Here is a 26,266-nt window from a genome sequence, read left to right as displayed (position 1 = left end):
AGCATTGCTTTTCTATATATCTGATCCACATCTACCTATAGGAATCACAGCATCCCTATAAATAAGGCACATTCAGTATTATCAGCATATTACCTTCTGATATTCCTCTTCAAATCAGACTGTCATTTATCTTGATTTATGTTGTCTCATTAAATTATTATCATTAAGAACACTAATGATATCTGCAATACATTTATGTTGGTTCTAATCTGTTTACCCTAAGGGGGTTATCGCTGCTCTCCCTGCTCTTATCCATGCATGGATGCGCAGAGAGTTCTTGCCCAGAACAGAGCCATACTGCCAATCCTAACTGTATATGCTAATTGTTAATCATCTTTGACGATAGTGGTCCTGACAGAAATATATGCACCTTTGGTAAATATGACCAAAGAAGGCTGTGAAAATAAATCTGCATGTTTATCCTTTTGATCTTCAAAAATTACAAAAATCTTATCTTTCATTGAAGTAAAACTAATGAATGTGGGGGAAAATGGGTAAAACACAGTGGGTAAAACCAAAGAATATAGTTTTGATGTGCAGCAAAAGATTGTTGAGTTTCACAAAATAGAAAGTGGCTGTAAGAAAATAGCTAAAGCATTGAAAATCCCCATTTCCTCTATTAGGGCAATAATTAAAATGTTCCAATCAACAGGAAATGTTACAAATCTGCCTGGAAGAGGACGCGTGTCTATATTGTTTTAATGCGCAGTGAGGAGGAGAGTTTGAGTGGCCAAAGACTCTCCAAGGATCACAGCTGGAGAATTGCACAAATTAGTTAAGTCTTGGGCTCAGAAAGCCTTTAAAAAAAAAAAAAAATTGCACAAACAGCACCTATATCACCACAAGTTGTTTATGAGGGTTTCAAGAAAAATCCTCTGCTCTCATCCGAAAACAAACTCCAGCATATTCAGTTGTCAGACACGACTGGAACTTCAAATGGGACAGGTTTTTATTGTCAGATTTTTTTTTTTTTTTTTTTATATAATTATGTCTATTGAGTTTTCATTATAATAAAATAAGACAAGACATAAAAAAAGAACACAAATAGCTCAGATTTATATATAAAAAAGGACTACACCATAATATAACAAATTAGAGGAAAAAAAAAACATTAGATATGGATATGGGGTCAGACTTTATAAAACTGGCCTGTGTTTTGATGTAGTACATAGGTTAGATGCTCCAGGGGAATCAACTCAAAAATAATCTTATGCCAACCTTTAAGTGATGGAGATTTATAACTGATCCAATTAAGTAAAATATTTTTTTCTAGCTGCAAAGTATAGAATATTATACAATTTCTTATTAGCAGATGAAACAATGCGTCCATTTGGTATACCCAACACTAGTGAGACTGGGTCAAAATCCGACTGCGTATTAAAGATCTTTTCCATTTACTCTAACACCAAAACCACGGACAATGTGTTAAAGTACCCATTTCAGTTTTTCACCTCAAACACATAGGCGATAGTGTGGGTTAAAAAAAAATGCTTGTGGTTAGGGGAATTATGGAGTCTGTGTATGATTTTAAATTGTATTACTCTTGTACGTGCACAAACAGATATTTTCTTAGCATAAGACCAAATGTTTCATCATCGATATCAGTACCTAACTCTTCTTCCCATTTAGTTAATCTCTTTAAGTTTTAAAGAGATTAAACACATAGAACCATAAAACCTACCCAGAGACATTTTTATAAAATAATAATCTCTCAATAGGAGACATTTCACAATTCCCAACTTTATGGTTAGATTAAAAAAATTAAAACAAAAAGAGTTTTTTCTTGGCAGCAAACCCACTGACTTTGGTGCACACAAGGATAAAAAAGTACCCCATGCCCACCGTTAAATATACTGCTGGATCTTTAATGTCGTTGTGGGCCTATTTTCCTGCTGGAGATCCTGGACATCTTGTTCAGATACGTACATGGCATGTATTCTAGGTTTTTGTGATTTTTTTTAATAAAAGGTCAAAAGGTTTAACAATGTATATTTATTTTTATTTTGTCTAATCTTTTTGTGAGCACTTTTAAAAAAAGTTTATTTTATTATATCCGCCATGTGCTTTCTTCTGATCTTGTGTTCTAATATTTCTTTTATATTACTTAAATTCAGCCTTGTCTGTCACCTTCATAGGCACAATTGTGGGACATGTGGAGGCAGTATATAGTGAAGAGAACGAAACCTCAGTATACTCTGTTCAGGAGGATGATGGCGATGGCCTCTTTCTTCTCAGTCCACATTCTGGTGAATTCCACTTGTCCCGTGCTCTGGATTTTGAGATGGAACGCTACTATATCCTGACTGCAGCTGCTCAGCAGGGGGACAGTGAGCTCACCAGGGTCAGGGTGTACTTCAATGTGATCGATGTCAACGACAACCCACCAGTGTTCAGCCAGAATGCCTTTTCTGCCTCCATTCCAGAAGACTTACCTGTTGGAATGTGTTTCCTAAGTCTGAATGTTTCAGATCCAGATGAGGGTAAAATTCACTAATGCACTACACTACTGCTTTTTGAAAGAAAGGAATACTTTCATTCAGCAAGGACGCATTGAACTGATCAACAGTGACAGTAAAGTCATTTATAATGTTACAAAATATTTTGGACACACTTTAAGGTCCAATTCTCACTATTAACTAACTATGACTTTTGCCTCAATAAACTTCTAACTACTGCTTATTAATTTTAGCAAGATAGTTGTTAAGTTTAGGTATTGGGTAGGATTAAGGGATGTAGAATATGGTCATGCAGAATAAGCCATTAGTATGTGCTTTATAAGTACTAATAAACAGCCAGTATCCTAATAATATGCATGCTAATAAGCAACTAGTTAATAGTGAGAACTGTATCCTAAACTTAAGTGTTGCCGCTATATATATATATATATATATATATATATATATATATATATATATATATATATATATATATATATATTATTTTAAATGCTGTTCTTTTGAACTTTCTATTCACAAAACAATCTTGGAAAATACATCACCATTTCCAGAAAAAAAATCGTACGCAACACAACTGTTTTCAACATTGATTATAATAAAAAAGTATTTCTTGAGCGTCAAATCAGCATATAGAATGATTTCTGAAGGATCATGTGACACTGAAGACTGGAATGATGCAGTAAATTCAGATTTGCCATCACAGAAATAAATTACATTTTAAAATACATTAAAATAGAAAACAGTTAAAATTGCTAATAATATTTCACAATTTTATTGTATTTTTGATCAAATAAATGCAGCCTTGGTGAGCATAAGATACTTCAAAAGATCTTTCAAAAATATCAAAAAATCTTTTGAATGATAGTGATCATGTGTTCATAAGATTCTTGTTTAAATCTAGTGTTTGAAAAAATTTTGTTTTTGCTTTTGGTTTTTACATCTCCTTACCCAATTTAAGACACATTCAAGCAAAATGAGGACGTTTTACAATACATAAATCTATTAAATGCAGAATTCGCACAATGGATGGTACCATCAGCTTTTATTTTTTTATTTTTTTTCCTTTAAACTCAAAACCTCCAGGTTCACACTTTTGAAAAGACTCGGGAAATGCCGAACAGACTGAAAGGGTCTCATTAAATCTTACGTCATTTCTCCTTTGTAAGCGCCCTGAGACGATGAATAGTGTCCTCTCTCTTGGGGATGCTGGCTACTGCTAATAATGGAGAACCCCCTGTCTCGGCTTCTCTTATTACAGGTTCAAGTTGAAGCATATTATGTATTCCACATACAAGTGTGCAATGAAATTCACATTTTGTTCCTTTTAACCCATTTAGAAAGTTGTTCAGGGCTACACACAAGCTTTAACAGCAACACGAGTGACTAAGATTATTGAGATGTGTTTGAAATGACAAAAAATGGCAGATTGAGCAATAATAACTGACATGATTCATGACAACATGATATTTTTAGTGATATTTGTAAATTGTCTTTCTAAATGTTTCGTTAGCATGTTGCTAATGTACTGTTAAATGTGGTTAAAGTTACCATCGTTTCTTACTGTATTCACGGAGACAAGAGCCGTCGCTATTTTCATTAATAAACACTTGCAGTCTGTATAATGCACAACTTCATTCTTTATAAATGTCTCTAACATTGTAGCATTAGCTTTTAGCCACGGAGCATAGCCTCAAACTCATTCAGAATCAAATGTAAACATCAAAAATAAACACTGTACTTATGCGATTAGATATGCTGCATGACAAACACTTTGTAAAGATCCATTTTGAGGGTTATATTAGCTGTTTGAACTTTTTTTATGTTGTTTAAGGCAAGTGCGAGCTCTTGGGGCGTGGAGCACCAGATTTAAAGGGCCACACACCCTGAATCGGCTCATTTCTAATTATGCCCCAAAATAGGCAGTTAAAAAAATGAATAAAAAAAAAAAATCTATGGGGTATTTTGAGCTGAAACTTCACAGACACATTCAGGGGACACCTTAGACTTATATTACATCTTTTAAAAAAAAGTTCTAGGGCACCTTTAAGCACTTAAAATAATTGTATTTTATAGTGTTTATTTTTAAGTTATTCAGACAAACTAGTATAGAATTTAATGACAGTAGTTTATCTATCATCAGACATAACATGCAAATATTTATTGATATCAGCCAGAATTTTAATTGGTGCATCGCTAATTTATTCTGTTCATTCTCATTATTATTCTAATTTCTTTGGCTTTACTTTTTAGGATTCACACCATCACTGTCAGGCCCAGACTTTATGTTTGTAGCCATAATGGATTGAAGTTTATGTCCAATTGTCATATATTACTGTTACTTTTTCTTAATTACTAAGCTTTTGTTTGTTTGTGATTATTAAATCCACCTGCTCAGTCACTCAGTCATTGAATTACATTTTTTGAATGTTTTATGTTAAATGTTTTATGTTGGCTAATGCAATCCAGGTTCTCCTTTTCTGGTATCCGACAGGTATAAATGGAGAGGTGGATTTGGTGGTGAATCTTGAGAGTAAGTTCTCTATAAACCAGCAAGGAGCTCTGTGTCTACGAGGGGAGTTAGACAGAGAGACGAACACAGTGTATAACCTCATCGTCCAGGCGAATGATCGTGCTCTACCCACAGAGACTCGACTCACATCCTCAATGCATGTTACCGTCTATCTTCTCGATGTCAACGACAACTCCCCGGTCATCACAACACCTAGTACAGTTAGTTTTCCAGAGAACGCACCTCTTCATTCTGTTGTTACGGTCATACAGGCCACAGATGCTGATGCTGGATCCAATGGTGAAGTTGTTTTCATGTTTGAGAGTGCAGAAGAAGAACCGTTCAGTATAAATAGTTCAACTGGGGTTGTGTACCTGCAGAAGCCATTGGACAGGGAAACTGAGGATGTTATCACAGTCACATTGAAAGTTAAAGACAAAGGTGTACCACCGTTGTTCAGCTTAATGAACCTCACAGTGCTCATTGAGGATGTGAATGACCACAATCCAGAGTTCATTCAAAGCTCTTACAGTCTTTCAGTGTATGAGGATGTACCTCGTGGATCAAGCCTGCTCAGAGTTAAAGCAAGTGATCGAGACATTGGGTCAAATGGGCAGGTGCGGTTCTTTGTCTCAGAGAGCGGGTTCATGGTAGATTCTGTTCTAGGCATGGTCTCAGTAATAGACAAGCTGGATCGTGAGAAGAAGCCTTTCTACAGTTTTTCAGTCCTAGCAAAAGACCAGGGAGATGTTCAAAGGTCTGCCACAGCAACCATCAACATCACAGTCCTAGACGTTAATGACTGCGGACCTGTTTTTTCATCCAAATCACTGACATTACATGTCTTCGAAAATGGGGAAGACTCTTCTCAGCACACCCACCAGGTACTTAAAATAAAATGGAAATGATGGACTCACTTCAGGTTTAATTAACTCACTTTTTCGTCTTTAATTTATTGTTCAATGATTCATGAAGATGTGACATGTTTTTGTAGATATATGCCTCTGATGGGGACTTGGGAGTTAACAGTCAGCTGACATATTCTATAGAATCAGGAAATGATCAGAGTCTCTTCTCACTTCATTCCAATGGAACGTTCCAAATCTTAGAAGATCTTGATAGGGAAGTGAAAAGCCAATACATGTTGAAAGTTATTGCTGTTGATTCAGGTAATCATTTGCTTCATTCACCTCTATAGCTCAGTAAATATAACCACTTTTTTGCTAGTTTCTAGGTTAGTTTGCTTTTCTAGGGATGCATGGTATATCTGTACCCTATAGTTTGTTGGTCAGTATTAGAGATTTGTTTAAATTTATGAGTATTTAATATTGGATATTTAATTTTGCATGCTTATTTACCTTGTTTTTCCATTTTATATTCATAATGTTAATATTTAAAAAATGCTAATAATTTATTAACACATTTAAATTTAGCGAAAATCTTAAAATCAATATTCAATTTTTTAGTGTACTGTACATTCTGATGTTGTGATGCCTTAATTCACTAGAAGCATTTTAATTGGTGCATCCCTAATTTATTCTGTACATATTCAGTGTATTATTATTATAGTTTCTTTGTCCTTCCTTTCTAGGATTCCCATCACTGACAAGCACAGGCACCTTGGTTATTGTTGTTGATGATGTCAATGACAACGCTCCTATATTTGACAATGACACGTTCAATAGTCACATATTGGAGGATTCTCCTGTTGGGACGTTTTTTTGTAGAATTACAGCTTCAGACTTGGATGAGGGTACAAATGGACAACTAAGGTAATTTGATAAGCAAACTGTATAATGTGGTCATAATATTAGCATTTTTGGTTAAAAAAATTACTAATGTTTTGTCTTACATGAGCCATTGTTATATTAGTATTATTTATATACTTTTATAGAATTTATTAATATTTTGAATTAGCATTTATTTTTAGTTTTCATTTTCATTTTAGCTTTAGTAATTTTGTTATGAGCTTTTGTCTTATGTACAGTATATATATATATTTCTATAGGCCTATAGCTTTAATTAATTTTTTGTTTCCGTTTTAGTACTTTAACTTCAACTTATTTATTTTAGATAGTTTCCAAAGCAACATTTGTGATTTTTGTGTATTTATTTTTTTTTTTTGCATTTATATTTTATTTTATTTGAGCTTTATTTCAAGTACCAAAAGCAATTTTTAATCGTTTTAGTTTTAGTTAGCAACACTGATATGAGCCTGTGTAGTATAATATAATTGACTGTAGATATTTAAAATATTTCACTTGCAGATATTCTTTAGAAGGCCCAGATGTTCCTTTTTCCATCAATGAAACATCTGGAGATTTATTTACCATAAGTGCCTTGGACAGAGAGGCAGTGGCTTTGTACAGATTTTTGGTGACTGTCATTGACGGACATCCCACAAAGCCTCTTTCCAGCTCAGTTGCTGTTTCAGTAAAAGTTGAGGATGTGAATGATAACTTTCCGTCCTTTCTTTATGGACCATATGTGGCCAATGTTCCTGCTGGGATAACCAAAGGTGAATGTACACACTATTGTAACGACCCTAATATTATTATCCAGTGTTCTTAGACAATTGCCTTTTAGATAAAAAATGTTTTCATTGTGTATTTTACAGGATCAGTTGTCTGCACAGTGATGGCAGAAGATGCAGATGCTGGATTGAACGCAAAACTAAATTTTTCTCTACATGGCCAACAGGCCCATCTCTTCTCAATTAACCCTCGCACAGGAACAGTGTTCACTACAGATTCTGTGAAGAGAAGAAATGACATCACAGTTGATGTTCATGTGCAGGATGGAGCAGATATGCCAAAAATGGACACAACAACCTTGACTGTCAGATTCCAGAATAACTCATATTTTCCTCGAATTGCAATCCAAATATATAAAGATATTCTCTCAGAGGATGCAGCTACTGGGACACTTGTGGCTATTGTGACCGCAGAAACATCGAGAAACGTACCAGTGTCTTTCTATCTGGCCTCTGGAAACTTTGGAGAAGTTTTTGAGCTTCACCACACCACTGGCGAGCTTACTGTCAAGGACCCCTTAGATTTTGAAACCAACATGCATTTTCATCTCGTGGTTGAAGCCAGAGACTCAGGGATACCGCCTTTTTCATCATATGCTGAACTTCATATTAATGTCAGTGACGTGAATGACAACCCACCGGTGTTCTCGCAAAGCATCTACAGATGTGACGTGTATGAGAACTTGGCTTCAAGTAGGGTGTGTAGTGTGTTAGCAACGGATGCTGACTCTGGAGTGTTTGCAGAGGTGGAGTACTTCATTTTAGCTGGTAACATTGGGGGCGCATTTAAAATAGACAAAAATCATGGGAGTCTTTCCACAACAAAGCGTTTAGATCGAGAAAATTTACCATACTATAATCTCACTATCAAGGCCATTGATAAAGAAAACAACAGTCTTTCGGCCATTGCAGCAGTTATCATCGTAGTTCTCGACACAAATGATCATGCGCCCCGCTTCTCAAAGATTTTCATCGCAGAGGTTCCAGAGGATGCCCCCGTTGGCTTTTCAGTTATTCAGATAACTGCTACAGATGAAGATGTTGGTCTAAATGCTGTCATTGAATATACAATCATTGGCCAAAATAGTGAGTTCCCGTTCAGTATTGATAAAACCACTGGCACTTTACTGGTACTGCTTCCTTTGGACAGAGAAGATCAAGATCATTATATAGTGAAGGTTAACGCCAATGATTCTGCTTGGAGCATTAGCACAGACATTACTATATACATTACAGATATCAACGACAATACACCGATCTTCTCTCAACCACTTTACACCATCACTGTCCCTGAGATGAAGATGCATGAAGTTTTCCTTCTACAAGTTAGTGCTACTGACAGAGATCTTGGTGAGAATGCCCACATCCTCTACTTCATCGAACCACCAAATGAACGTTTTTTGGTAAATGCATCAACTGGGGACATTTCAAACAAACAGCCCATTGTTCTCCGTGAATCTGAATCTGTAATTTTTGCTTTCACAGTTGTGGCAACTGACTGTGGCAGTGTTCCTTTGAACAGCTCTAGCATTGTTTCAGTGACATTAGTACAATATAATAATTTCCCACCCTCATTTTTACCTTTCAGGCCTTTGGTACCAGTCCCTTTAACCCTGGTTTTGGGAACAGAAGTGATCCAGATATCTGCAGTAGATCAAGATTCTCTTGAAATGAAAAACAGTGTTGAGTACTTTAATAGTGGTGGCAATGGATCTCTTTATTTTAAGGTAGAACGTAACAGCGGAAAAGTGCTGTTAAATAAAACTTTAGCAAATAGTCTTAACATCATTCTAACACTTCAGATCACTGTGAAAGATAAAGGCCTTCCTCCTCTTTCTGCAGCAACTGAAATAAGTTTTGAAGTCACACAAGAGAACCTGTTCGCACCACATTTTCCTAACAGTAAAGCTGAGTTTTTTGTTCAAGAAGATTTGCCCATTGGTTCAGTTATTGGAAAGGTCCAAGGCAACGATAAAGATTTTGGCATCAGTGGTGTTATTTCTTATTCTTTTGATGGTGGGAATGAAAATGGATTATTTACCATTGGACACTCTTCAGGATTGATCATGCTGGTTAAAGTGCTCGACTTTGAGGAATCAGAAACTCATCATCTAAAAGTCATTGCCAAGGATGGAGGCTGGCACCCCAAGATGGGGCAACTCAATATCACAGTATATGTTATAGATTTAAATGATAACCCTCCTGTATTTACATCTACAGATTACATTGCCACTGTTTCAGAAAATGCTTTAATTGGTACCTCAGTTTTGCAGGTTTGGGCGAAGGACGCTGACACAGGAATTCACTCTCAAATCACATATTCACTTATTGCAGGAGACATCCATCTCTTCTATTTGGACAGCAAACATGGCACTATCACCACTTCAGAGATATTTGATTATGAGCAAAATCAGCATTTTGAACTTACAGTCAAGGCCACCAACATTGGCTCTCCATATTTGTTTGATATTGCCCATATTCACATCCAGGTCACTGGCCTCAATGAATTCATCCCTGCATTTCAAAGACATCTATACAACTTTTCTGTGTCAGAGGCTTTGCCGCTACAAACTGAAATAGGAAGTGTCATTGCCATAGACTATGACCGAGGGCCTGATGGAAAAGTGTTTTACGTACTTGCAGGGCAAAGTAAAAAAGCTAGTTTTGTAGTGGACGAGCATACAGGAACAATATATATCTATAAAGATTTGAAAAATCGCCTTAAAAATGATGTCATCCTACAGGTGTTGGCAAAAAACAGAGGAGCCATTACTGGATTTAATGTTGATGAGGCATTGATACATCTACACATATTAGATGAAAATGATCCCCCTGAGTTTGATTCAATGCTCTACACTGTAGCAGTGCCGGAGGACATCTCGATTGGGACCTCCATAACTAAAGTCAAAGCAGTGGACCGGGATGTGATCCGAGAATGGAGCAGGTTCTCCTATAGCATTGAACATGGAAATATTAATAGTTCCTTCATTATAGATCCCGTCAGTGGCGTCATTTCAGTTAGCAGTCACCTGGATAGAGAGATGTGGGCCATCTATAACCTGACGGTCATCGCCATTGATGAGGGCTCACCTGCTGTAACTGGAAGCACAAAGGTAGCTATCACCATTACTGATGTCAATGACAATTCACCCAAATTGTTGACCACAGAAGGGTTTATCCGAGAAAACCAACCTGCTCGTACTCTCGTCTCCACTTTAACTGCCACAGATGATGATCTTCCCCCAAATCAAGGTCCTTTCACATACTGGATGATGAGACCTGCTGAGGGTTTTTCACTTTCATCTGATGGAGTTCTCCTTACCTCAAGACCCTTTGATCGGGAGCACAACCCTCTTTTCCATGTACATATTGTGGTGCAAGATGCTGGTAAGCCGCCTATGTCCTCCACCACTTTGTTTCATATTAAAGTTCTTGATGAAAATGACAATGCACCACTCCAGAGAAACATCAATATATTGGTGAAATATTATGGAAGTTCTTTCCCAGGAGGACTAATTGGAAATGTGAGACCGATCGATCAGGACGAACTGGATGTGTTCAATTGTACAATCAGAAACGGGCCACTTAGGATGTTTAGTTTCCCATTTGGGATGTGTAATTTGTGGTCCTCCCCATACCAAGGGGAGGCAACGTATAATATTTCCGTCGAAGCGAGTGACCAGCTCCACCCATCAGTCAACAACAGCATCTACGTCAATTACAAAGGCTTTACCAACGTTTCTCTGGACAACTGTGTGTTGTTCTACATCTCTATATCTACTATTGAGGAATTTCTGTCTTTGAAGTATTTAAAATTTGTCAAAGCATTAGATAGCCTCTTTAACCTACAAGCATCCAAAACGCATGTGTTTGGAATGAAGTTGCAAGGAGATAAAATGCTGCTTCTGGCTGCTGTGAAAAGTTACAATGGTCAGTATCTAACTGGAGAGGCGGCAAGCGGAATATCAAGCATGCATAAAAAGTTACTGGAAGTGCAAAGCAATGTGACTATATCCCAAATAACCAGTGACCCCTGTATGCTCCGTCCTTGCCATAATGGTGCCACCTGCAACCGAAACATCCACATCAGTCAGGAAGTTGCTGTGTTGGAAAGCTCTAGTCTTATATTTGTATCTCCCTATTTTGTGGAGATCTTTAACTGCTCTTGCCCAACAGGCTTTACAGGTGATGCATGTGAACTAGACTTTGATGAATGCACCAAGGAACCTTGTGACAATGGGGGAAACTGCTATAACAATCCAGGAACTTATTTTTGTCAATGCAAAGAGGGGTTCTCAGGACCACACTGCACTACAGTTGATAATGAATGTCAAACGGTAATATGTTTAAATGGAGGAACATGTTGGAACACACAGGGAGGGTTCATCTGTGATTGCAGCCCAGGGTATGAAGGTATGGTCATATAACTTGTGCACTGAATCAATTCTTTTGAGTCTAAAAAGTATTTTTGTTTATTTAATTTTAATTGATTTGTTGTACATTAATTAACCACTTTTTTGTCACAGGAAGATTTTGTGATCGTATTGTTGACCACTGTGCTTCCACCCCTTGTGTGTTTGGCAACTGCTTCAGTTTTTTAACTGGTTACTCTTGCCAGTGTCCATTTGGTAAGATGACATTTTCTGTCTACATATTAATATATGATTCAAATTCTGACCTCATTTTGTGATGTTATTTTTATTTGTAAAATTAATAAAATATGTTATTCATAATTCTATTCAATTTATTCATTTTTATATTTAAATATAAACTATCATTAAATTATTATTTATTTTTTACTGTAAAATTAATAATGTATTATGAAATTCAATGCATTACTTATGTTACTTTAAATGTTTTTACTTTAAATGTTCGTATTACTTTAAATAATAAGATTTATTGTTTATGATTATATTCATTTAGCAACAATAGTATATTCATTTTTATATTCATTATGTTAAATATTAGATTACTTTAATGATAATATAATAATGTATTGTCGGTGCCGATGGCCTCATGGGCAGCGCGCCGATTTGTAGGGCCAATGTGCTTCGGGTGACCCGAGTTCGAGTCCTGGCTTGTGGTCCTTTCCCGATCCTGTCCCCCTCTCTCTCCCACTTCACTTCCTGTCTAATCACTGTCCTATCATAATAAAGGCAAAAACACCAACAAATAAATAAATGTTTAATTTATTATTTGTTGTATCTGATATGATTAACAAATTCTATTGTTATTAAATACAATATATAATTTTTTTTATTATAAAAGTATGTATAATGTGTTATTAATCATTGAATTCAATACATGAATTATTATATTAATTTGAATAGATACATGTATGATTACCTTTAGATATACTGTATATTTTTGAATCGATATATTTCTGACATTCCTATTTATTGTTAGGTGTGAGCGGAATCAATTGTGAAGAACACAGTTATGGCTTTCAGGAACTTTCTTATATAGAATTTCCTCCATTGGATCCACAATATAACTTCATTTATCTGGAATTTGCGACTGTTCAGCAAAACGCTTTGCTTTTGTACAACCATGGTGACCCATCAACTTCAGACTTCATGGCTCTTGAAATTGTCAGTGGAAGGCTGTGGCTGTCTTATGATCTTGGATCTGGAGTGATGAGATTGGAAACTGGAAAGATAGTGGCTGATGGAAGTTTTCACAACATCACCGTAAGAAGAACTGGAAATGTACGTGATTCCCATACATGGTCATTTTTCAATCTTAAGAATCAATCAAGCCATTTTTGTGAAAGATTTGTCAGATATTCTGCAGGTATACTTCCCTTTGTGTGTCTCAGATAGCCTCTCTAGAAATAGACAACTGCTCTGCCAGTGAACCGCAAGGTTTTTGCTTATCTCAGAATGGTGGCACTGGAACCCAAAGGTAGTATTACGTTTAATCTTGCCATTTTGTCCCAGATTAAACAAATAATTTCAAACTGCTATTTGTTTTCTTCATGCTTATGATTTAGCATTTTACCTCCTCTTCTTGCTTGTTTATCTGCACTCATACCTCTACATGACGTTTACACACAGGACTCTGGAAGTGAGCTCAAATAACATGACGTTTGGTGGCATAAAGTCAATTGATGCCATTTTGCAGAGGCAAATCAGGACTCATGACTTTGTTGGCTGTATGAGAAACGTGCAAGTGAACAACATTGGTCCAGATTCCTTAAAATATCTTGCATCCCAGAATGTTCTTGATCGGTGAGTTTCAAAAGAAACATTGTAATTGTAAAAGTTCTATTAAAATACCATGTTTTAGTTTATTTCTTTTTGTTGATTAGATGTCCACGAGCAGATATTCCTCCCTGTGAAACAGTTGAGTGTTTGAATGAAGGAGTTTGTCAAGACCGATGGTCTCACCACCACTGCCAGTGTAGAGACTTTTTCACAGGACCCAACTGTGCCATGAGTAATTTCATTCCTACATACTGTATCTGTAGTTTCTCTGATTTTTACTGTAATAGTTTAAAGTCTTGAAGTTAATCTAATTCTGTTTCTGATAGATTTGGCTGAACAGCATGTATTGTTTCTCAATGGAGAGGCCTACATTGAGTTTGCCATCAAGGAAAGCTACAGAAGAAATCAGCTTCTACAAGCCATTTTGGATGGGAAGGAAGGAGACTCTCAGGGGTTTGACAGTGTTGAGATCAAGATGAGGACTGTCAGAAGAAATGGAGTTTTGCTTGTGTGCTGGTGTCAAACAGCACATCTAAAACTTAAGGTGAGCTCTGAGAGAATTTTAAAGTAATATTCAATACAAGTTAAGCTGATGGATTTGCAGCTAATGTTGATTACCACAAAAAATTCTTTCAACTGTCTTCTTTTCCTGAGGCACTTAAAAGAGGAGTTTTTGGAGGTTCTAAAAGCAGAAATGTGAAGCTTATAATTTTATAAAAGCACAGCACTTATATAAATTCTTCTTTTAAATCTTGTGTATTATCAATTGCCTTTTTTACAGTCATTTTAGTTATGTTGGCCTGACCACAAAGTTGTAGATAAGCGATTTTGTTGTTGTTGTTCTTGTTTGTTAATCATGTTAAAACACATATTGATTAGTGTCAAAACATTAAAGATGCCCTAGAATCAAAAATTGAATTTACCTGGGCATAGTTGACTAACAAGAGTTCAGTACATGGAAAAGACATACATTGAGTTTCAAACTCCATTAGCTTCCTCCTTCTTATGTAAATCTCATTTGTTTAAAAGACCTCCGGAAAACAGGCGAATCTCAACATAACACCGACTGTTACGTAACAGTCGGGATCATTAATATGTACGCCCCCAATATTTGCATATGCCAGCCCATGTTCAAGGCATTAGACAAGGGCAGCCAGTATTAACGTCTGGATCTGTGCACAGCTGAATCAACAGACTAGGTAAGCAAGCAAGAACAACAGTGAAAAATGGCAGATGGAGCAATAATAACTGACATGATCCATGATTACATGATATTTTATTTGTAAATTGTCTTTCTAAATGTTTCGTTAGCATGTTGCTAATGTACTGTTAAATGTGGTTAAAGTTACTATCGTTTATTACTGTATTCACGGAGACAAGAGGCGTCGCTATTTTCATTTTTAAACACTTGTAGTCTGTATAATTCATAAACAACTTCATTCTTTATAAATCTCTCCAACAGTTTGTAATGTTAGCTTTAGCCATGGAGCACAGCCTCAAACTCATTCAGAATCAAATGTAAACGTCCAAATAAATACTATACTCACATGATCCGATCCATGCATGCAGCATGCATGACAAAAATCTTGTAAAGATCCATTTGAGGGTTATATTAGCTGTGTGAACTTTGTTTATGCACTGTATAACTGCACTTATAGTCAAGAGCTCAGGTGGGCAATGAGTGAGAGATTTAAAGGGGCCGCACACTGAATTGGTGCATAGTTAATGATGCCCCAAAATAGGCAGTTAAAAAAATTAATAAAAAAAAAAACTATGGGGTATTTTGAGCTGAAACTTCACAGACACATTCAGGGGACACCTTAGACTTATATTACATCTTGTGAAAGAACGTTCTACGGCATCTTTAAGGATTGGTCTCATTCACTTCCATTGCATGTGCCTTTGCAGTTTATAAAGGAAAAACTCATTTTTTGTGTGTGTGGTAATCCATATTATGCCATATGCTGTTGAGTGTGCCTAATTTTTATTGAACTTTAATATAAATAATTATTGCTGTATTTTCTATGTTACATTTGTTAGTCTTTAACAACTAGCTTGAATCTGCTGTATCTGAACTATATCTCTTAATTCAGTTAATAACATGTTTTCTCTCACCTCCTCAGATATCAGATGGGAAACCTCAGTATGTGTTCACCAATGTCACATCTGGTCAGCAGCTGGAGCTCTCAATTGAGGGAGATGTGTCAGATGGACAGTGGCATGTTCTTCAGCTGCGCAGAAGGGGCTCATACATCTCTCTGTTTCTGGATGAACGGCCTGTTGTGAACACCACCAATGGCACCATAACTCACTCGGCATTCTTGGTGGAGACCATTTTTCTGGGCACTGCTTCACTGAGAGAATCCAGGGGTTTCCCAGACATGATCCAGGACTTAGGTAAGATTGCCCCTGATTTGTTGGTTATACTGTACTTAAAAACACTTTCCATTGCTTAAAGTTTAATATTTTTTCATGTGTTCATCCCATGAGTTCATTCTGTTTTACTGCTTTTTTAAAAATGTATTATTTTTATTTCTTTATTATTTTTATAGTATAGAATCTAAAGTTTTTATTTCTATTTTATTTTCAGCTATACTTTAAATTTAGTTTAGTTTTCTTAAATTTAACTTATTTTGTGTTTTTTCTTTTTTTGTTTATTTGTTTTTTAGTTTGAGTATTTTTGTGCTGCCAAAATTTTATGTATTTAGCAATAACACTAGTGTTATCTTGTGGCATTTTAATGTTTAATGAAAGTGGATCATAAAAATTTACAATATATTATGCATCTGAAATACTGAATTTAAAATTATTTATTAAATTAAAGGCACAGTATTATAATATTATAATAATTTTTCACCGTTAGAGGTCGCTTGTTCAAAACAAAGGTGTAGCTTGATGACACCTTGATTTCGCAGAATCACGAGAGGTGTTGTCTTCACGTCTACAGCCGATGGAAAGAATCAGACAGGACTCGGGCAGAAATCATATTCATGGATGAGCTAATGTATTAAAGATTTATTAACATTACTGTAGTAAGAAGCAGGGTGGGGCTGAAAGCAGTTGGAGCGAAATGAGCCCACTGGAGCGTTTGCTATTGAGAGACGAGCGTGATTGACAGTACACCTTTAGAACGTTCAAATGATGTATAATTTATCTTTATTAAAGGGGGGGTATAATGCTATTTCATGTATTCTGACTTATTTACACTGTTAAAGAGTTGGATTCTCATGCTAAACATGGCCAAAGTTTCAAAACATGAGTTGGACGTATGACGGAGTATTTCTGTTCCAAAAATTCTCTTCCAAATCGTCACAGCTGTCGGATTACTTTTTCAAGCATGGTCCTGAGTGACATCAACGAGGGCGGAATTTCCTTGTACGGGCACTTCTCCCGGAAGGGCGCGCACACGCACATCGACCAGAGCGAGAGAGCAAAAGCACGCCTATCAATGTGCGGTCGGGTTTATGGAAGTCGTCGGCAGTGCTGTTTTTGGTTGTGAGATAGATAACCTTGTAAAAAAAGATAACCTTGTTTCCCAAAGAACCCAGCGTTAAAGGGATAGTTCACCCAAAAATTAAAATTTGATGTTTATCTGCTTACCCCCAGGGCATCCAAGATGTAGGTGACTTTGTTTCTTCAGTAAAACACAAATGATGATTCTTAACTCGAACCGTTGCCGTCTGTCAGTTGTGCGTTCAGCACTCGCTTAGTGAGTCGTTGTCAGAGCGCGATCAGACCTCACTAAGCGAGTGCTGAACGCAGTTGGACATAGTGGTGTTTTAGAGGTAAAAAATGAAATAAATACTGTTCGTTTTCTCACACAAACCGATCGTTTCGTGTCTTAGGACATCAATGTGCCGTCATGAGCCGCAGGGTTTAATTTGGATTTGTCTGTGCATGTTTATTGACTCTTATAAATTGTGTTACCATTGACTCGCATTGAAAGACTGACAGACGGCAACGGTTCGAGTTAAAAATCATCATTTGTGTTCTACTGAAGAAACAAAGTCACCTACATCTCGGATGCCCTAGGGGTAAGCAGATAAACATCAAATTTTCATTTTTTGGTGAACTATCCCTTTAAGTGGAGCTGAGAGTTTTGTTCACATGCAATACATTGATGCGCTCTCGTCATTCGTTATTAAAATAACCATAGAAACTGATCGTTACAATCATTTTTTTATTGGTTAAAATGAATGGAGAATATCTCGTGTTTTTCTGTGGCTGCTCGAGCCCTCAGGATCGGCGCTTATGGTTTCTTAAACAAGGCTCAGTTCTACACTGGATTTACAGATCGTTTGAAACTGAAAGATGGAGTGGTCACAGCGATAATGATCCCAGTTGAAACCGCAGGTGGTGAGTAAAACTGCTTAAAATGTCTGTTTTTTTGGCAATAGGCGCCTAAGTGCATATAATGTAAACAACACGAACGTAGTGAATTCATATATTCATTATTCATCATTCATACGCTATATTCATTATAGTGATTCAAAAGTTATCCATGGATAATGCGATGGTGTATTGTGTGTTTAAATACAGTTGTTTAGCTGACCATTGATAGCTTGTAGACGATCTCTACACAAAAAGCTGCACGTTCATGTGATAGCTCCTCACTCTATCTTCGCTCACAACGACACGCCTCCAGGCACTCGGCTGTTTTCGGAAATACTGTGTACAGCGTATGTATCTTTTATAAATATGATTAAAGCTGCAGTCCGTAAATTTTTTTGGTTAAAAATGATCCAAAATCAATTTTTGAGTAAGTACATAACCAGCCAGTGTTCAAAACTATCTCATTATCTAGTCTCCATTCACAACGGTAAGCTTGTAATAATGTTTTATAATAAGAGCGACATGGTGGATTTCTGCGGGAAATTTGAGCATGCAGCAGTTCGTCTGTGCGTCATTACGTCACGCCCGTAAACAGAAAGGAAGGAGTCCAGGCTATTCGGTTTTATCATGTGAGGATGCTGCAGGTGACGGATCATTTATAGCCCTTTCTCACAGCAGCTGAAATAATGAAACGTATCATTTTGATAGCGGATTGTAATCCAGTAAGATCCAAATGACAATCATCAGTGACAACTGGAGATTCACCCGTAGTCAAAAAGCAAAAGACTTTGGACTGTGGAGTGGCTACAGAAATTGAAATCTACAGGTAAAGCTAATATACACAAAGTCATAGTAATGCTGATGTTGTTAACATTAACGATTTGAGAACAAAGTAACAGTAATAATAATTTACACAGTTTAGCATGATTCAAGCTTAGCGGTCGTTAGATTTAATCATCATTGGCAGCGCAATTTATTGTAGGCCTAATGCTTTTTTCCTCAGTTGATCAGAACAAAAGTGGCAGAAATGTTACTTGTTCAGATGATATCTTCCAGTGAAAATTCTTATATTGGTCATACTTTCAAGACGTAGAATCTGTGATTCTGAAATACAGTATCCAGTCCGGTGCGGTGATTGACAGCAAGCATTAGATTCATCCGTGCTGAGGAGCCGTGCCGAGGCACAACTCAAGTACAGATAACTGTTCCGCATATGACTGCAATTGCAGGTTTCAAACAAGAGATGGCGACAAAGAGGAAAAATTACGGACTGCAGCTTTAAACTAAACACTTTTTGGAGATATGAAGGATGCACTACTACTCGAGTACTCAAGATTAACATGAGATTGGCAGAAACTGTGCATGATACCCCCCTTTAATATTTTAGATAGTATCTAAGATAGATAGATAGCTCCTTAGCCTGAGCTAAATTGATCACGTTGAGCTAGGTGGGTGTGGTTTCAGCAACCAGCCACCTCAGCTCCACCCACGTCCTACCTCTTTGCCCAGTTTCGGTTATCTGGGAGTTATGAGTGGTGACCGATGGCCGCTTCCCCCATTTTGGGCTGCAAAAATGCTCTTCAGAAATGAAGAGTAATGTCACAGACACTACATCCATGTTTTATACAGTCTGTGGTTGAGCTATATAACAATGATTCTTTTTTTGTTAATGAATTTATCCAAACAGTTGCTTGCCTGTCTAATAAAACATATATTAAACGTCTTTGATGTTTCCATGGTTTCTACAAATTAAAACCGGAAATTGAGGGTAATGTGGGTATGATGTCATTGATAGGCAACGCCTATGTCCTAGTGAAAATTGCTTATTTTTCTGGATTTAAACATTCTTGGAAACATTTGGGATGATGCAAGTACACAAGTCTACAAAATTTATAGCAATGTTCTAGTGGTTTTTGGATATTTTAATCTAAAAATATTTTAATCTAATTGTGCCTTTAAATGAATTTAAAACTATTTTTAGTTTAGTTAGTTTAGGAGTCATGCAAATGTATTTTAGTTTAGTTTCAGTTGTTTTTTGTTTTTTTTCTTCAACTATTAATTTTTCTATTGTTTAAATTTAGTTTTCCTTTCTGACTTAACCATTAATTAAAACTGCCAACTTGATCATGAATCCCTTATACAGTATTTTGCTGCTGATGTTGCTTATCTTGTCTTTCCAGGTTTTAGAGGATGTGTGGAATACATCAAATTCAATGGCCACCTCCTATCCTTCAGTGGCTACAATGAGATAGTCCAGGCCAGCTCCAGCCCCTCTGTCTTCCAAACCTTCTGCGTTTCTCCAAACCGCTGTGTTCTGACTCCATGCCTCGAGGATTCCTGTCTATCTGAGCCCTGCTGGAATGATAGTGACTGTGGATCTTCTTCCAAAGACGACTACTGGTGCATTTGTCTACACAACGTGTCCGGGTCTTCATGTGGATCCTGCTCATCTGACGTCGTCCACAGCGAGGCCTGTTCTCAAACACAAAACACTGTCCCCTTATGGATTGTAGCCATCGTTCTTCCCGTCATCCTCATTTTGCTGATCCTGGTACTATGTATTGTCCTCAGAAGACAAGGCAAACTCTGTGAGGGAGAAAAGAAGAGTCATGTCTACCTCATGCCACCAAGCAAACAGCACGGAACGGATAACCTAGCATTTAGTTTAGGTCCTGCTGATGAGTCTCATCGGAATGTCTCAAATGAGGCCAGCAAGCAACCGGATTTAATAAAACCAAGAGATTTGACTCAAGGAGTGGAAAGTTGTACTGAAAGTGGGCCTTCTTGTCATGTCTCAGGTTTTGGAGGGAGTGAACTGGAGTACTATGAGATTGACAGCACATACTCAAATGTGAAGACCCCACAGCTAAAGAAGGAGGATGAACGTGGAGATCAGGTGAATGGAAATCCAAAATTATCTCAATTCATCATGCAACCTCAAACTAATCATGAGCCATCTCTTAAACTTCACCAGACAATGTCTAGAGCTGATTTTCACCAGTGGCAACGTCAATCCCAACTGTTCTTCAAGAGGAAACTGGCTCCTGATCTGACAGGCCCTCCACAGCATCTCTCAGCAGATGAAGTTGAGAAGCTGAACGCCCCACGGGACCACAAGGGATACCATCATCACAATTTCAGAGAGTGTCCCATAAAGCCATGCAGAAGCGGGGCAACAGAGACATCTTCAGAGAGTGAAAGTCATTGCTCCTTCACTGGCTCAGAGTTTGACTGTGAGAGAGAACTGTCCCTCATCAGCTCACATGACAAAGATGAACATCCACCTGAAGGCAAGGACACACTGGCAGTTTATGACACCTAAATTAAAGAGTCTCATAAAAATAGGGTGAATTAATTATTAATCACCTTCATGCCATTCCACACCCGTAAGACCTTCCTTAATCTTCGGAACACGAATTAAGATAATTTTGTTGAAATCCGGTGGCTCAGTGAGGCCTGCATAGGGAGCAATGGCATTTCCTCTCTCAAGATCTATTAATGTACTAAAAATCAGCTCATGTGAATACAGTGGTTCAATGTTATTATTATAAAGCAACCAGAATATTTTTGGTGTGCCAAAAAAAACGAAATAACGACTTATATAGTGATGGCCGATTTCAAAAAACTGCTTCAGGAAGCTTCGGAGCATAATGAATCAGCTGTTCGGAGCGCCAAAGTCAGCAGTTTGGCAGTTTGACACGCGATCTGAATCATGATTCGACACAAAAGATTCATAACACTACGAAGCTTCCTGAAGCAGTGTTTTGAAATCGGCCATCACTAAATAAGTAGTTATTTTGTTTTTTTGGCACACCAAAAATATTCTCATTGCTTTATAATATTAATATTGAACCACTGTATTCACATGAACTGATTTACATATGTTTTTAGTACATTAATGAATCTTGAGAGAGGATATGTCATTGCTGGCTATGCCATCAGATTTCAACAAAAATATCTTAATTTATGTTCCGAAGATTAAAGAAGGTCTTATGGGTGTGGAACGGCATGAAGGTGAGTAATAAATGACATTAGTTTCATTTTTGGGTGAACTAACCCTTTAATGGAAAGCATTACCCACTGACTAAAGTGCGTAAGAGAATCCAAGCTAGATATTATGACTTTATTAACAGTACATCTTATTTTACTAAATATTATTTCTTATATTATCTTATATTTAATATCTTAAAAAATTCTTACTATTGTCATTTTAATAATTAATCAGCAAATAATACATTTTTAAAACAACTTCTGTCAGAGTCATTCTGGAGATTTGATGCCATCTTGTGGCCATGTAACATCAGTTCACCATCTTCTCACTGTGAAATTAGGAAACAAGATCTTGAAGGTTGAAGAAAAAACATTCAAAAAACAAAACAAAAACTTAATTATATTTTTAAACAAATGAACAGATTTAATCATGCCCACTGACTAAAGTGTGCAAAAGAATCTGAGTTCGATATTATGACTTTATTTACAGTATAATATCTTATTTCTTATATTATCTTATATTTAATATCATAAATATGTCTTACTATTGTAATTTTAATAATTAATCAGTAAATAATGCATTTTTAAAACAACTTCTGTCAGAGTCATTCTGGAGATTTGATGCCATCTTGTGGCCATGTAACATCAGTTCACCATCTTCTCACTGTGAAATTAGGAAACAAGATCTTGAAGGTTGAAGAAAAAAACATTCAAAAAACAAAACAAAAACTTAATTATATTTTTAAACAAATGAACAGATTTAATCATGCCCCTGGCCCTTATGTAAATTTTGTAATTTTCCTAAAATATCATCTTTATGGAAAGCATCTTTCCAGCAGTTGTGCCAATCAGCATATTATGCATTTTTAAAAAAAAAAAAAAAACAACTTCTGTCAGAGCTATTCTGAACATTTGGCCCCATCTAGTGGCCATGTAACATCCGTTCACCATCAGAGTCTTCTAAATTTAAGCCTCTTTTTAATATTGTAGACTATTCAAATGAAACATTAGAGACTTATTTAATTGGTATCAAATGTGAATGCACAGCATTAAGTTTGATTAGGACAATTATTTAACAACTACAATGTGTCTTTGGTTGTGTTTGGTTTTTATTTGATTCTTATTTAACTGTTTCAGCTCCAGATAGGTCCAGAGGACAGTTTATACTAACGGCCCCTTCACCCTTCAAAGATGTGGTCACATCCCCCTCCGTCCACAGTCTCCACAACATCTCTGTCTCGGGCGGGATCCAGCAGCTAGAGAACATCCTAAATCTAGGCGTTCACTTTAACTCCTATGCAGATGTGTTTGAGGACATAGCCAGCTTACCTACCAATCAGCTAACTGACTGTGATTTTCATAGTGATCAAGAGGAAATTATTTGAAAGTATATTAAAAACACAATTCACAGTTCTTTTAAAACTCCTTTGTTATTTAATCAATGTACTTGTACTTTATATGGTTGATCAGTGAAATACTGGTGAATCCTTTATTCTTTAATACCTTTAATAAAACTATTATTTATATATGGAATGTTTATGTTAATGTATATATTGCTTTTATCTCTGTATAACCAGGGATGTCACTAGGTTTATCTTAGGGGGGACTTTACTTTTAGCCGAACTTGACCAAAAATAACATAATTTTGATAGGTTTTACCCACTGTTACTCTAAAAGTACATGAATGAAAATGTTGGGGGGGGGGGGGGGGGTTAAATCCTTGGGAAGACCCCTCTAAAACAGTCCCCCATCCATATCTCTAGTGACTTCCCTGTGTATAACAGTGTTTGAAGAGCATAATAACATTGTTACATTAGCGCCATCTGTTGACAGATCTCTAACATTACATCTGCTTATATTCTACACAGATTGCAAGTTTCAATACTAAAGGTCAGTTCTTGTCTGATTCTTCACTTTTTTTATGGAGCTGAACTATGAATTTTGTAACCCTTATTAAAACTGTCAAAGAGGAGGTGAAATGTGTTTTTTATATGGAATGAAATTAGTGCATGTTGCAGCTTGGTATCTGTTTGCGCTACATTTTATTTACATGCTAATGCATATTCATGAAAATGGAAAAATGCAGGCTTAACTGTCAGACTTTTCACTCCAGTTAATATATCTCAAGGTGAATTTATTTTTTTAAATTAATTTTCTGTACAGGCTCATAATGTAAAGTCTTTGCTGTAAAAAGGGGATTTAACATTTCCACTGTGATTTGACATCGCATTAATTTAATCAAATGTATAAATTTCCAACATTTAAATTTTAGTCTTGAAGCAATATTTACTTGGACTGACATTTTGTGTATACGACAAGAAAAACTAATAAGAGATGTTCATTTTTTTGCCACATAAAAATTAAAAACTGATTAATAATAATAAAAAAACTAATAATAAAAATACATATCTTCCTAATTGGTCCCACTTTATATTAAGTGGCTTTAACTACTATGTACTTACATTTAAATTAATCATTTGATACAATGCGCTTATTGTGTACATACATGTTTTTACATTGTACTTATATTTTAAAAACACCTGTATGTAATTACATCTGTAATTAATTTCTGTAATTACACTTATAATTACACTGTTGACCCATCCCTTAACCCTTACCCCTACCCTTAAACCTACCCATACCACCAAAGCGTTCCCTAACCTTACCCGTATCCACTTCAATAACAGCAAGTGTTTTGGAATTCATTATGAACCCAATAAGTACATTGTACTTATTTTTTGATGTAAGTACATCGTAGTCAAGGCCACCTAATATAAAGTGGGACCAAGTTTATTGCTAAATTAGTTATTTATTAAAGCATTTTTTTTTTTTTTTTTTTGCTTATAGGACACAATGAGCAGCAGTAGCTAAACATGCTTTAAAAATAAATAGATATACTGTATTTAATCGACAGATGACTGCATTAATGAATAGAATATGATATCTTGGAGTGAGTTTTGAGATATCATTACAAAATATTTTATTGATTTCTTATTGGTCAGTAAAAATTGTCAAAAAGGCGGTATACACTCTAAAAACTTTTACTATGATTTTCTCAATTTTTTTGGTGAAACATTAAAAAAATATTGAGTTCAGAGATTTGATTTAAATGAATGAATTAATTAATTATTACTGTGATATTTACAAAGCCACTAATTTTAGAGATAAATAGATGAATAAAACATAGGCTATCTTTGTCAGAGCATGACGATGCTTTCAGATTATTTTTTATTATTTTATTTTTTAACCTCTCATTCTTTCCACCAGCTATATCATTGGGTTAACAACAGGTGGTACGGTGGGAGAATACTGGCTAATCCGAACACCGGCAGGTATGTCGGTAGTTAGACTACGTCACATATAGCCTACACAATATAGGCTACATCTATTCTTGGCAAAATTTCCAATCTATGATTTATAGGCTACACAGCAAAATCTCCAGAGTTAAATCAACTCTGTGCAGAGTACATATGGTCCCTCTCTAAATAGTGTTAAAATAACACTAAAGCAGAGTTAAAGTTAATTAGATAATTAAGCAATTAATTAAGTGATGATTGTGCATTAGTGATGAACACCTGCTGTTAACAAGCAAAATCACTGAAGAAAAGAGAAACACAAGAACTACAACTGACTTCAGTCACAGTCTTATTAATTGCTTAATTATCTCAACTTTAACTCTGCTTCAGTGTTACTTTAACACTATTTAGAGAGGGACCATATATACACTGAGCAGAGTTGATTTAACTCTGATTTTACTGACCTGATAATTCCCAAATCGTCTCAAAAAGCTGTACTAATGGCTATGAGGAAAATAAAGAAGATCATGCAATCTAGTGGCTGTTAGTCCAAAAATGAAAGCCATGGTCATTCTTTGAGAATTCTGGTGAATTTTCAGGTGTTAATATTCATAAGGTCTGAGTTTTCAAACAGTAAAATAATTGTTCTTTCAAGTAACACGACGCACAAGCCTTTAGGACATTATGTAATTAAATTACATTTTTAATTTTCTATTATCCTTTTAACTACATCTTATTGAATAAAACAAGAAATAGTCCAGGATATTCAATATTTCTCATTCATTTTATGCATTATCTTGGTTAAGTGTTTATTTATTTAACTAAAAAAATGATTAAATGCATGGCTAAAAACTAGCCAGGAAAATGATTACTAGGTGAACATTTATACTATTTCTAAAGAACAACATATAAAGGAAAAAAAGAACAACATACAAGGAAATAAA

The 26,266-nt window shown here is 36.0% G+C and overlaps 1 protein-coding gene across 1 annotated transcript; it reads left to right on the top strand.

Moving 5' to 3' along the window:
- The first annotated feature begins 1,834 nt into the window (after positions 1–1,834).
- LOC137004193 (protocadherin Fat 4) lies at positions 1,835–23,411 on the top strand. Its single transcript, XM_067364389.1, has 15 exons — positions 1,835–1,922; positions 2,115–2,480; positions 4,948–5,849; positions 5,960–6,134; positions 6,557–6,737; positions 7,233–7,483; positions 7,583–11,835; positions 13,024–13,206; positions 13,317–13,402; positions 13,555–13,728; positions 13,809–13,936; positions 14,031–14,248; positions 15,828–16,101; positions 20,217–21,326; positions 23,164–23,411. The coding sequence occupies exons 1-15, from the start codon at positions 1,835–1,837 to the stop codon at positions 23,409–23,411; spliced, it is 8,637 nt and encodes a 2,878-aa protein (XP_067220490.1).
- The last annotated feature ends 2,855 nt before the right edge of the window (positions 23,412–26,266 follow it).

The sequence above is a fragment of the Chanodichthys erythropterus genome, chromosome 17 (assembly GCF_024489055.1).
Source record: "Chanodichthys erythropterus isolate Z2021 chromosome 17, ASM2448905v1, whole genome shotgun sequence".
Lineage (NCBI taxonomy): Eukaryota > Metazoa > Chordata > Actinopteri > Cypriniformes > Xenocyprididae > Chanodichthys > Chanodichthys erythropterus.
This window is presented reverse-complemented; position numbering and strand designations above follow the sequence as displayed.

What these genes read in the sequence shown, in the direction of transcription:
- LOC137004193 (XM_067364389.1), top strand. Translation starts at nt 1,835, where the DNA reads ATGCCCACCGTTAAATATACTGCTGGATCTTTAATGTCGTTGTGGGCC. An exon ending in CCGTAAGAAGAACTGGAAAT is followed by an intron (nt 13,207 to 13,316) that starts GTACGTGATTCC and finishes TGTGTGTCTCAG; the next exon opens with ATAGCCTCTCTAGAAATAGA. An exon ending in AGATGAACATCCACCTGAAG is followed by an intron (nt 21,327 to 23,163) that starts GCAAGGACACAC and finishes TAACTGTTTCAG; the next exon opens with CTCCAGATAGGTCCAGAGGA.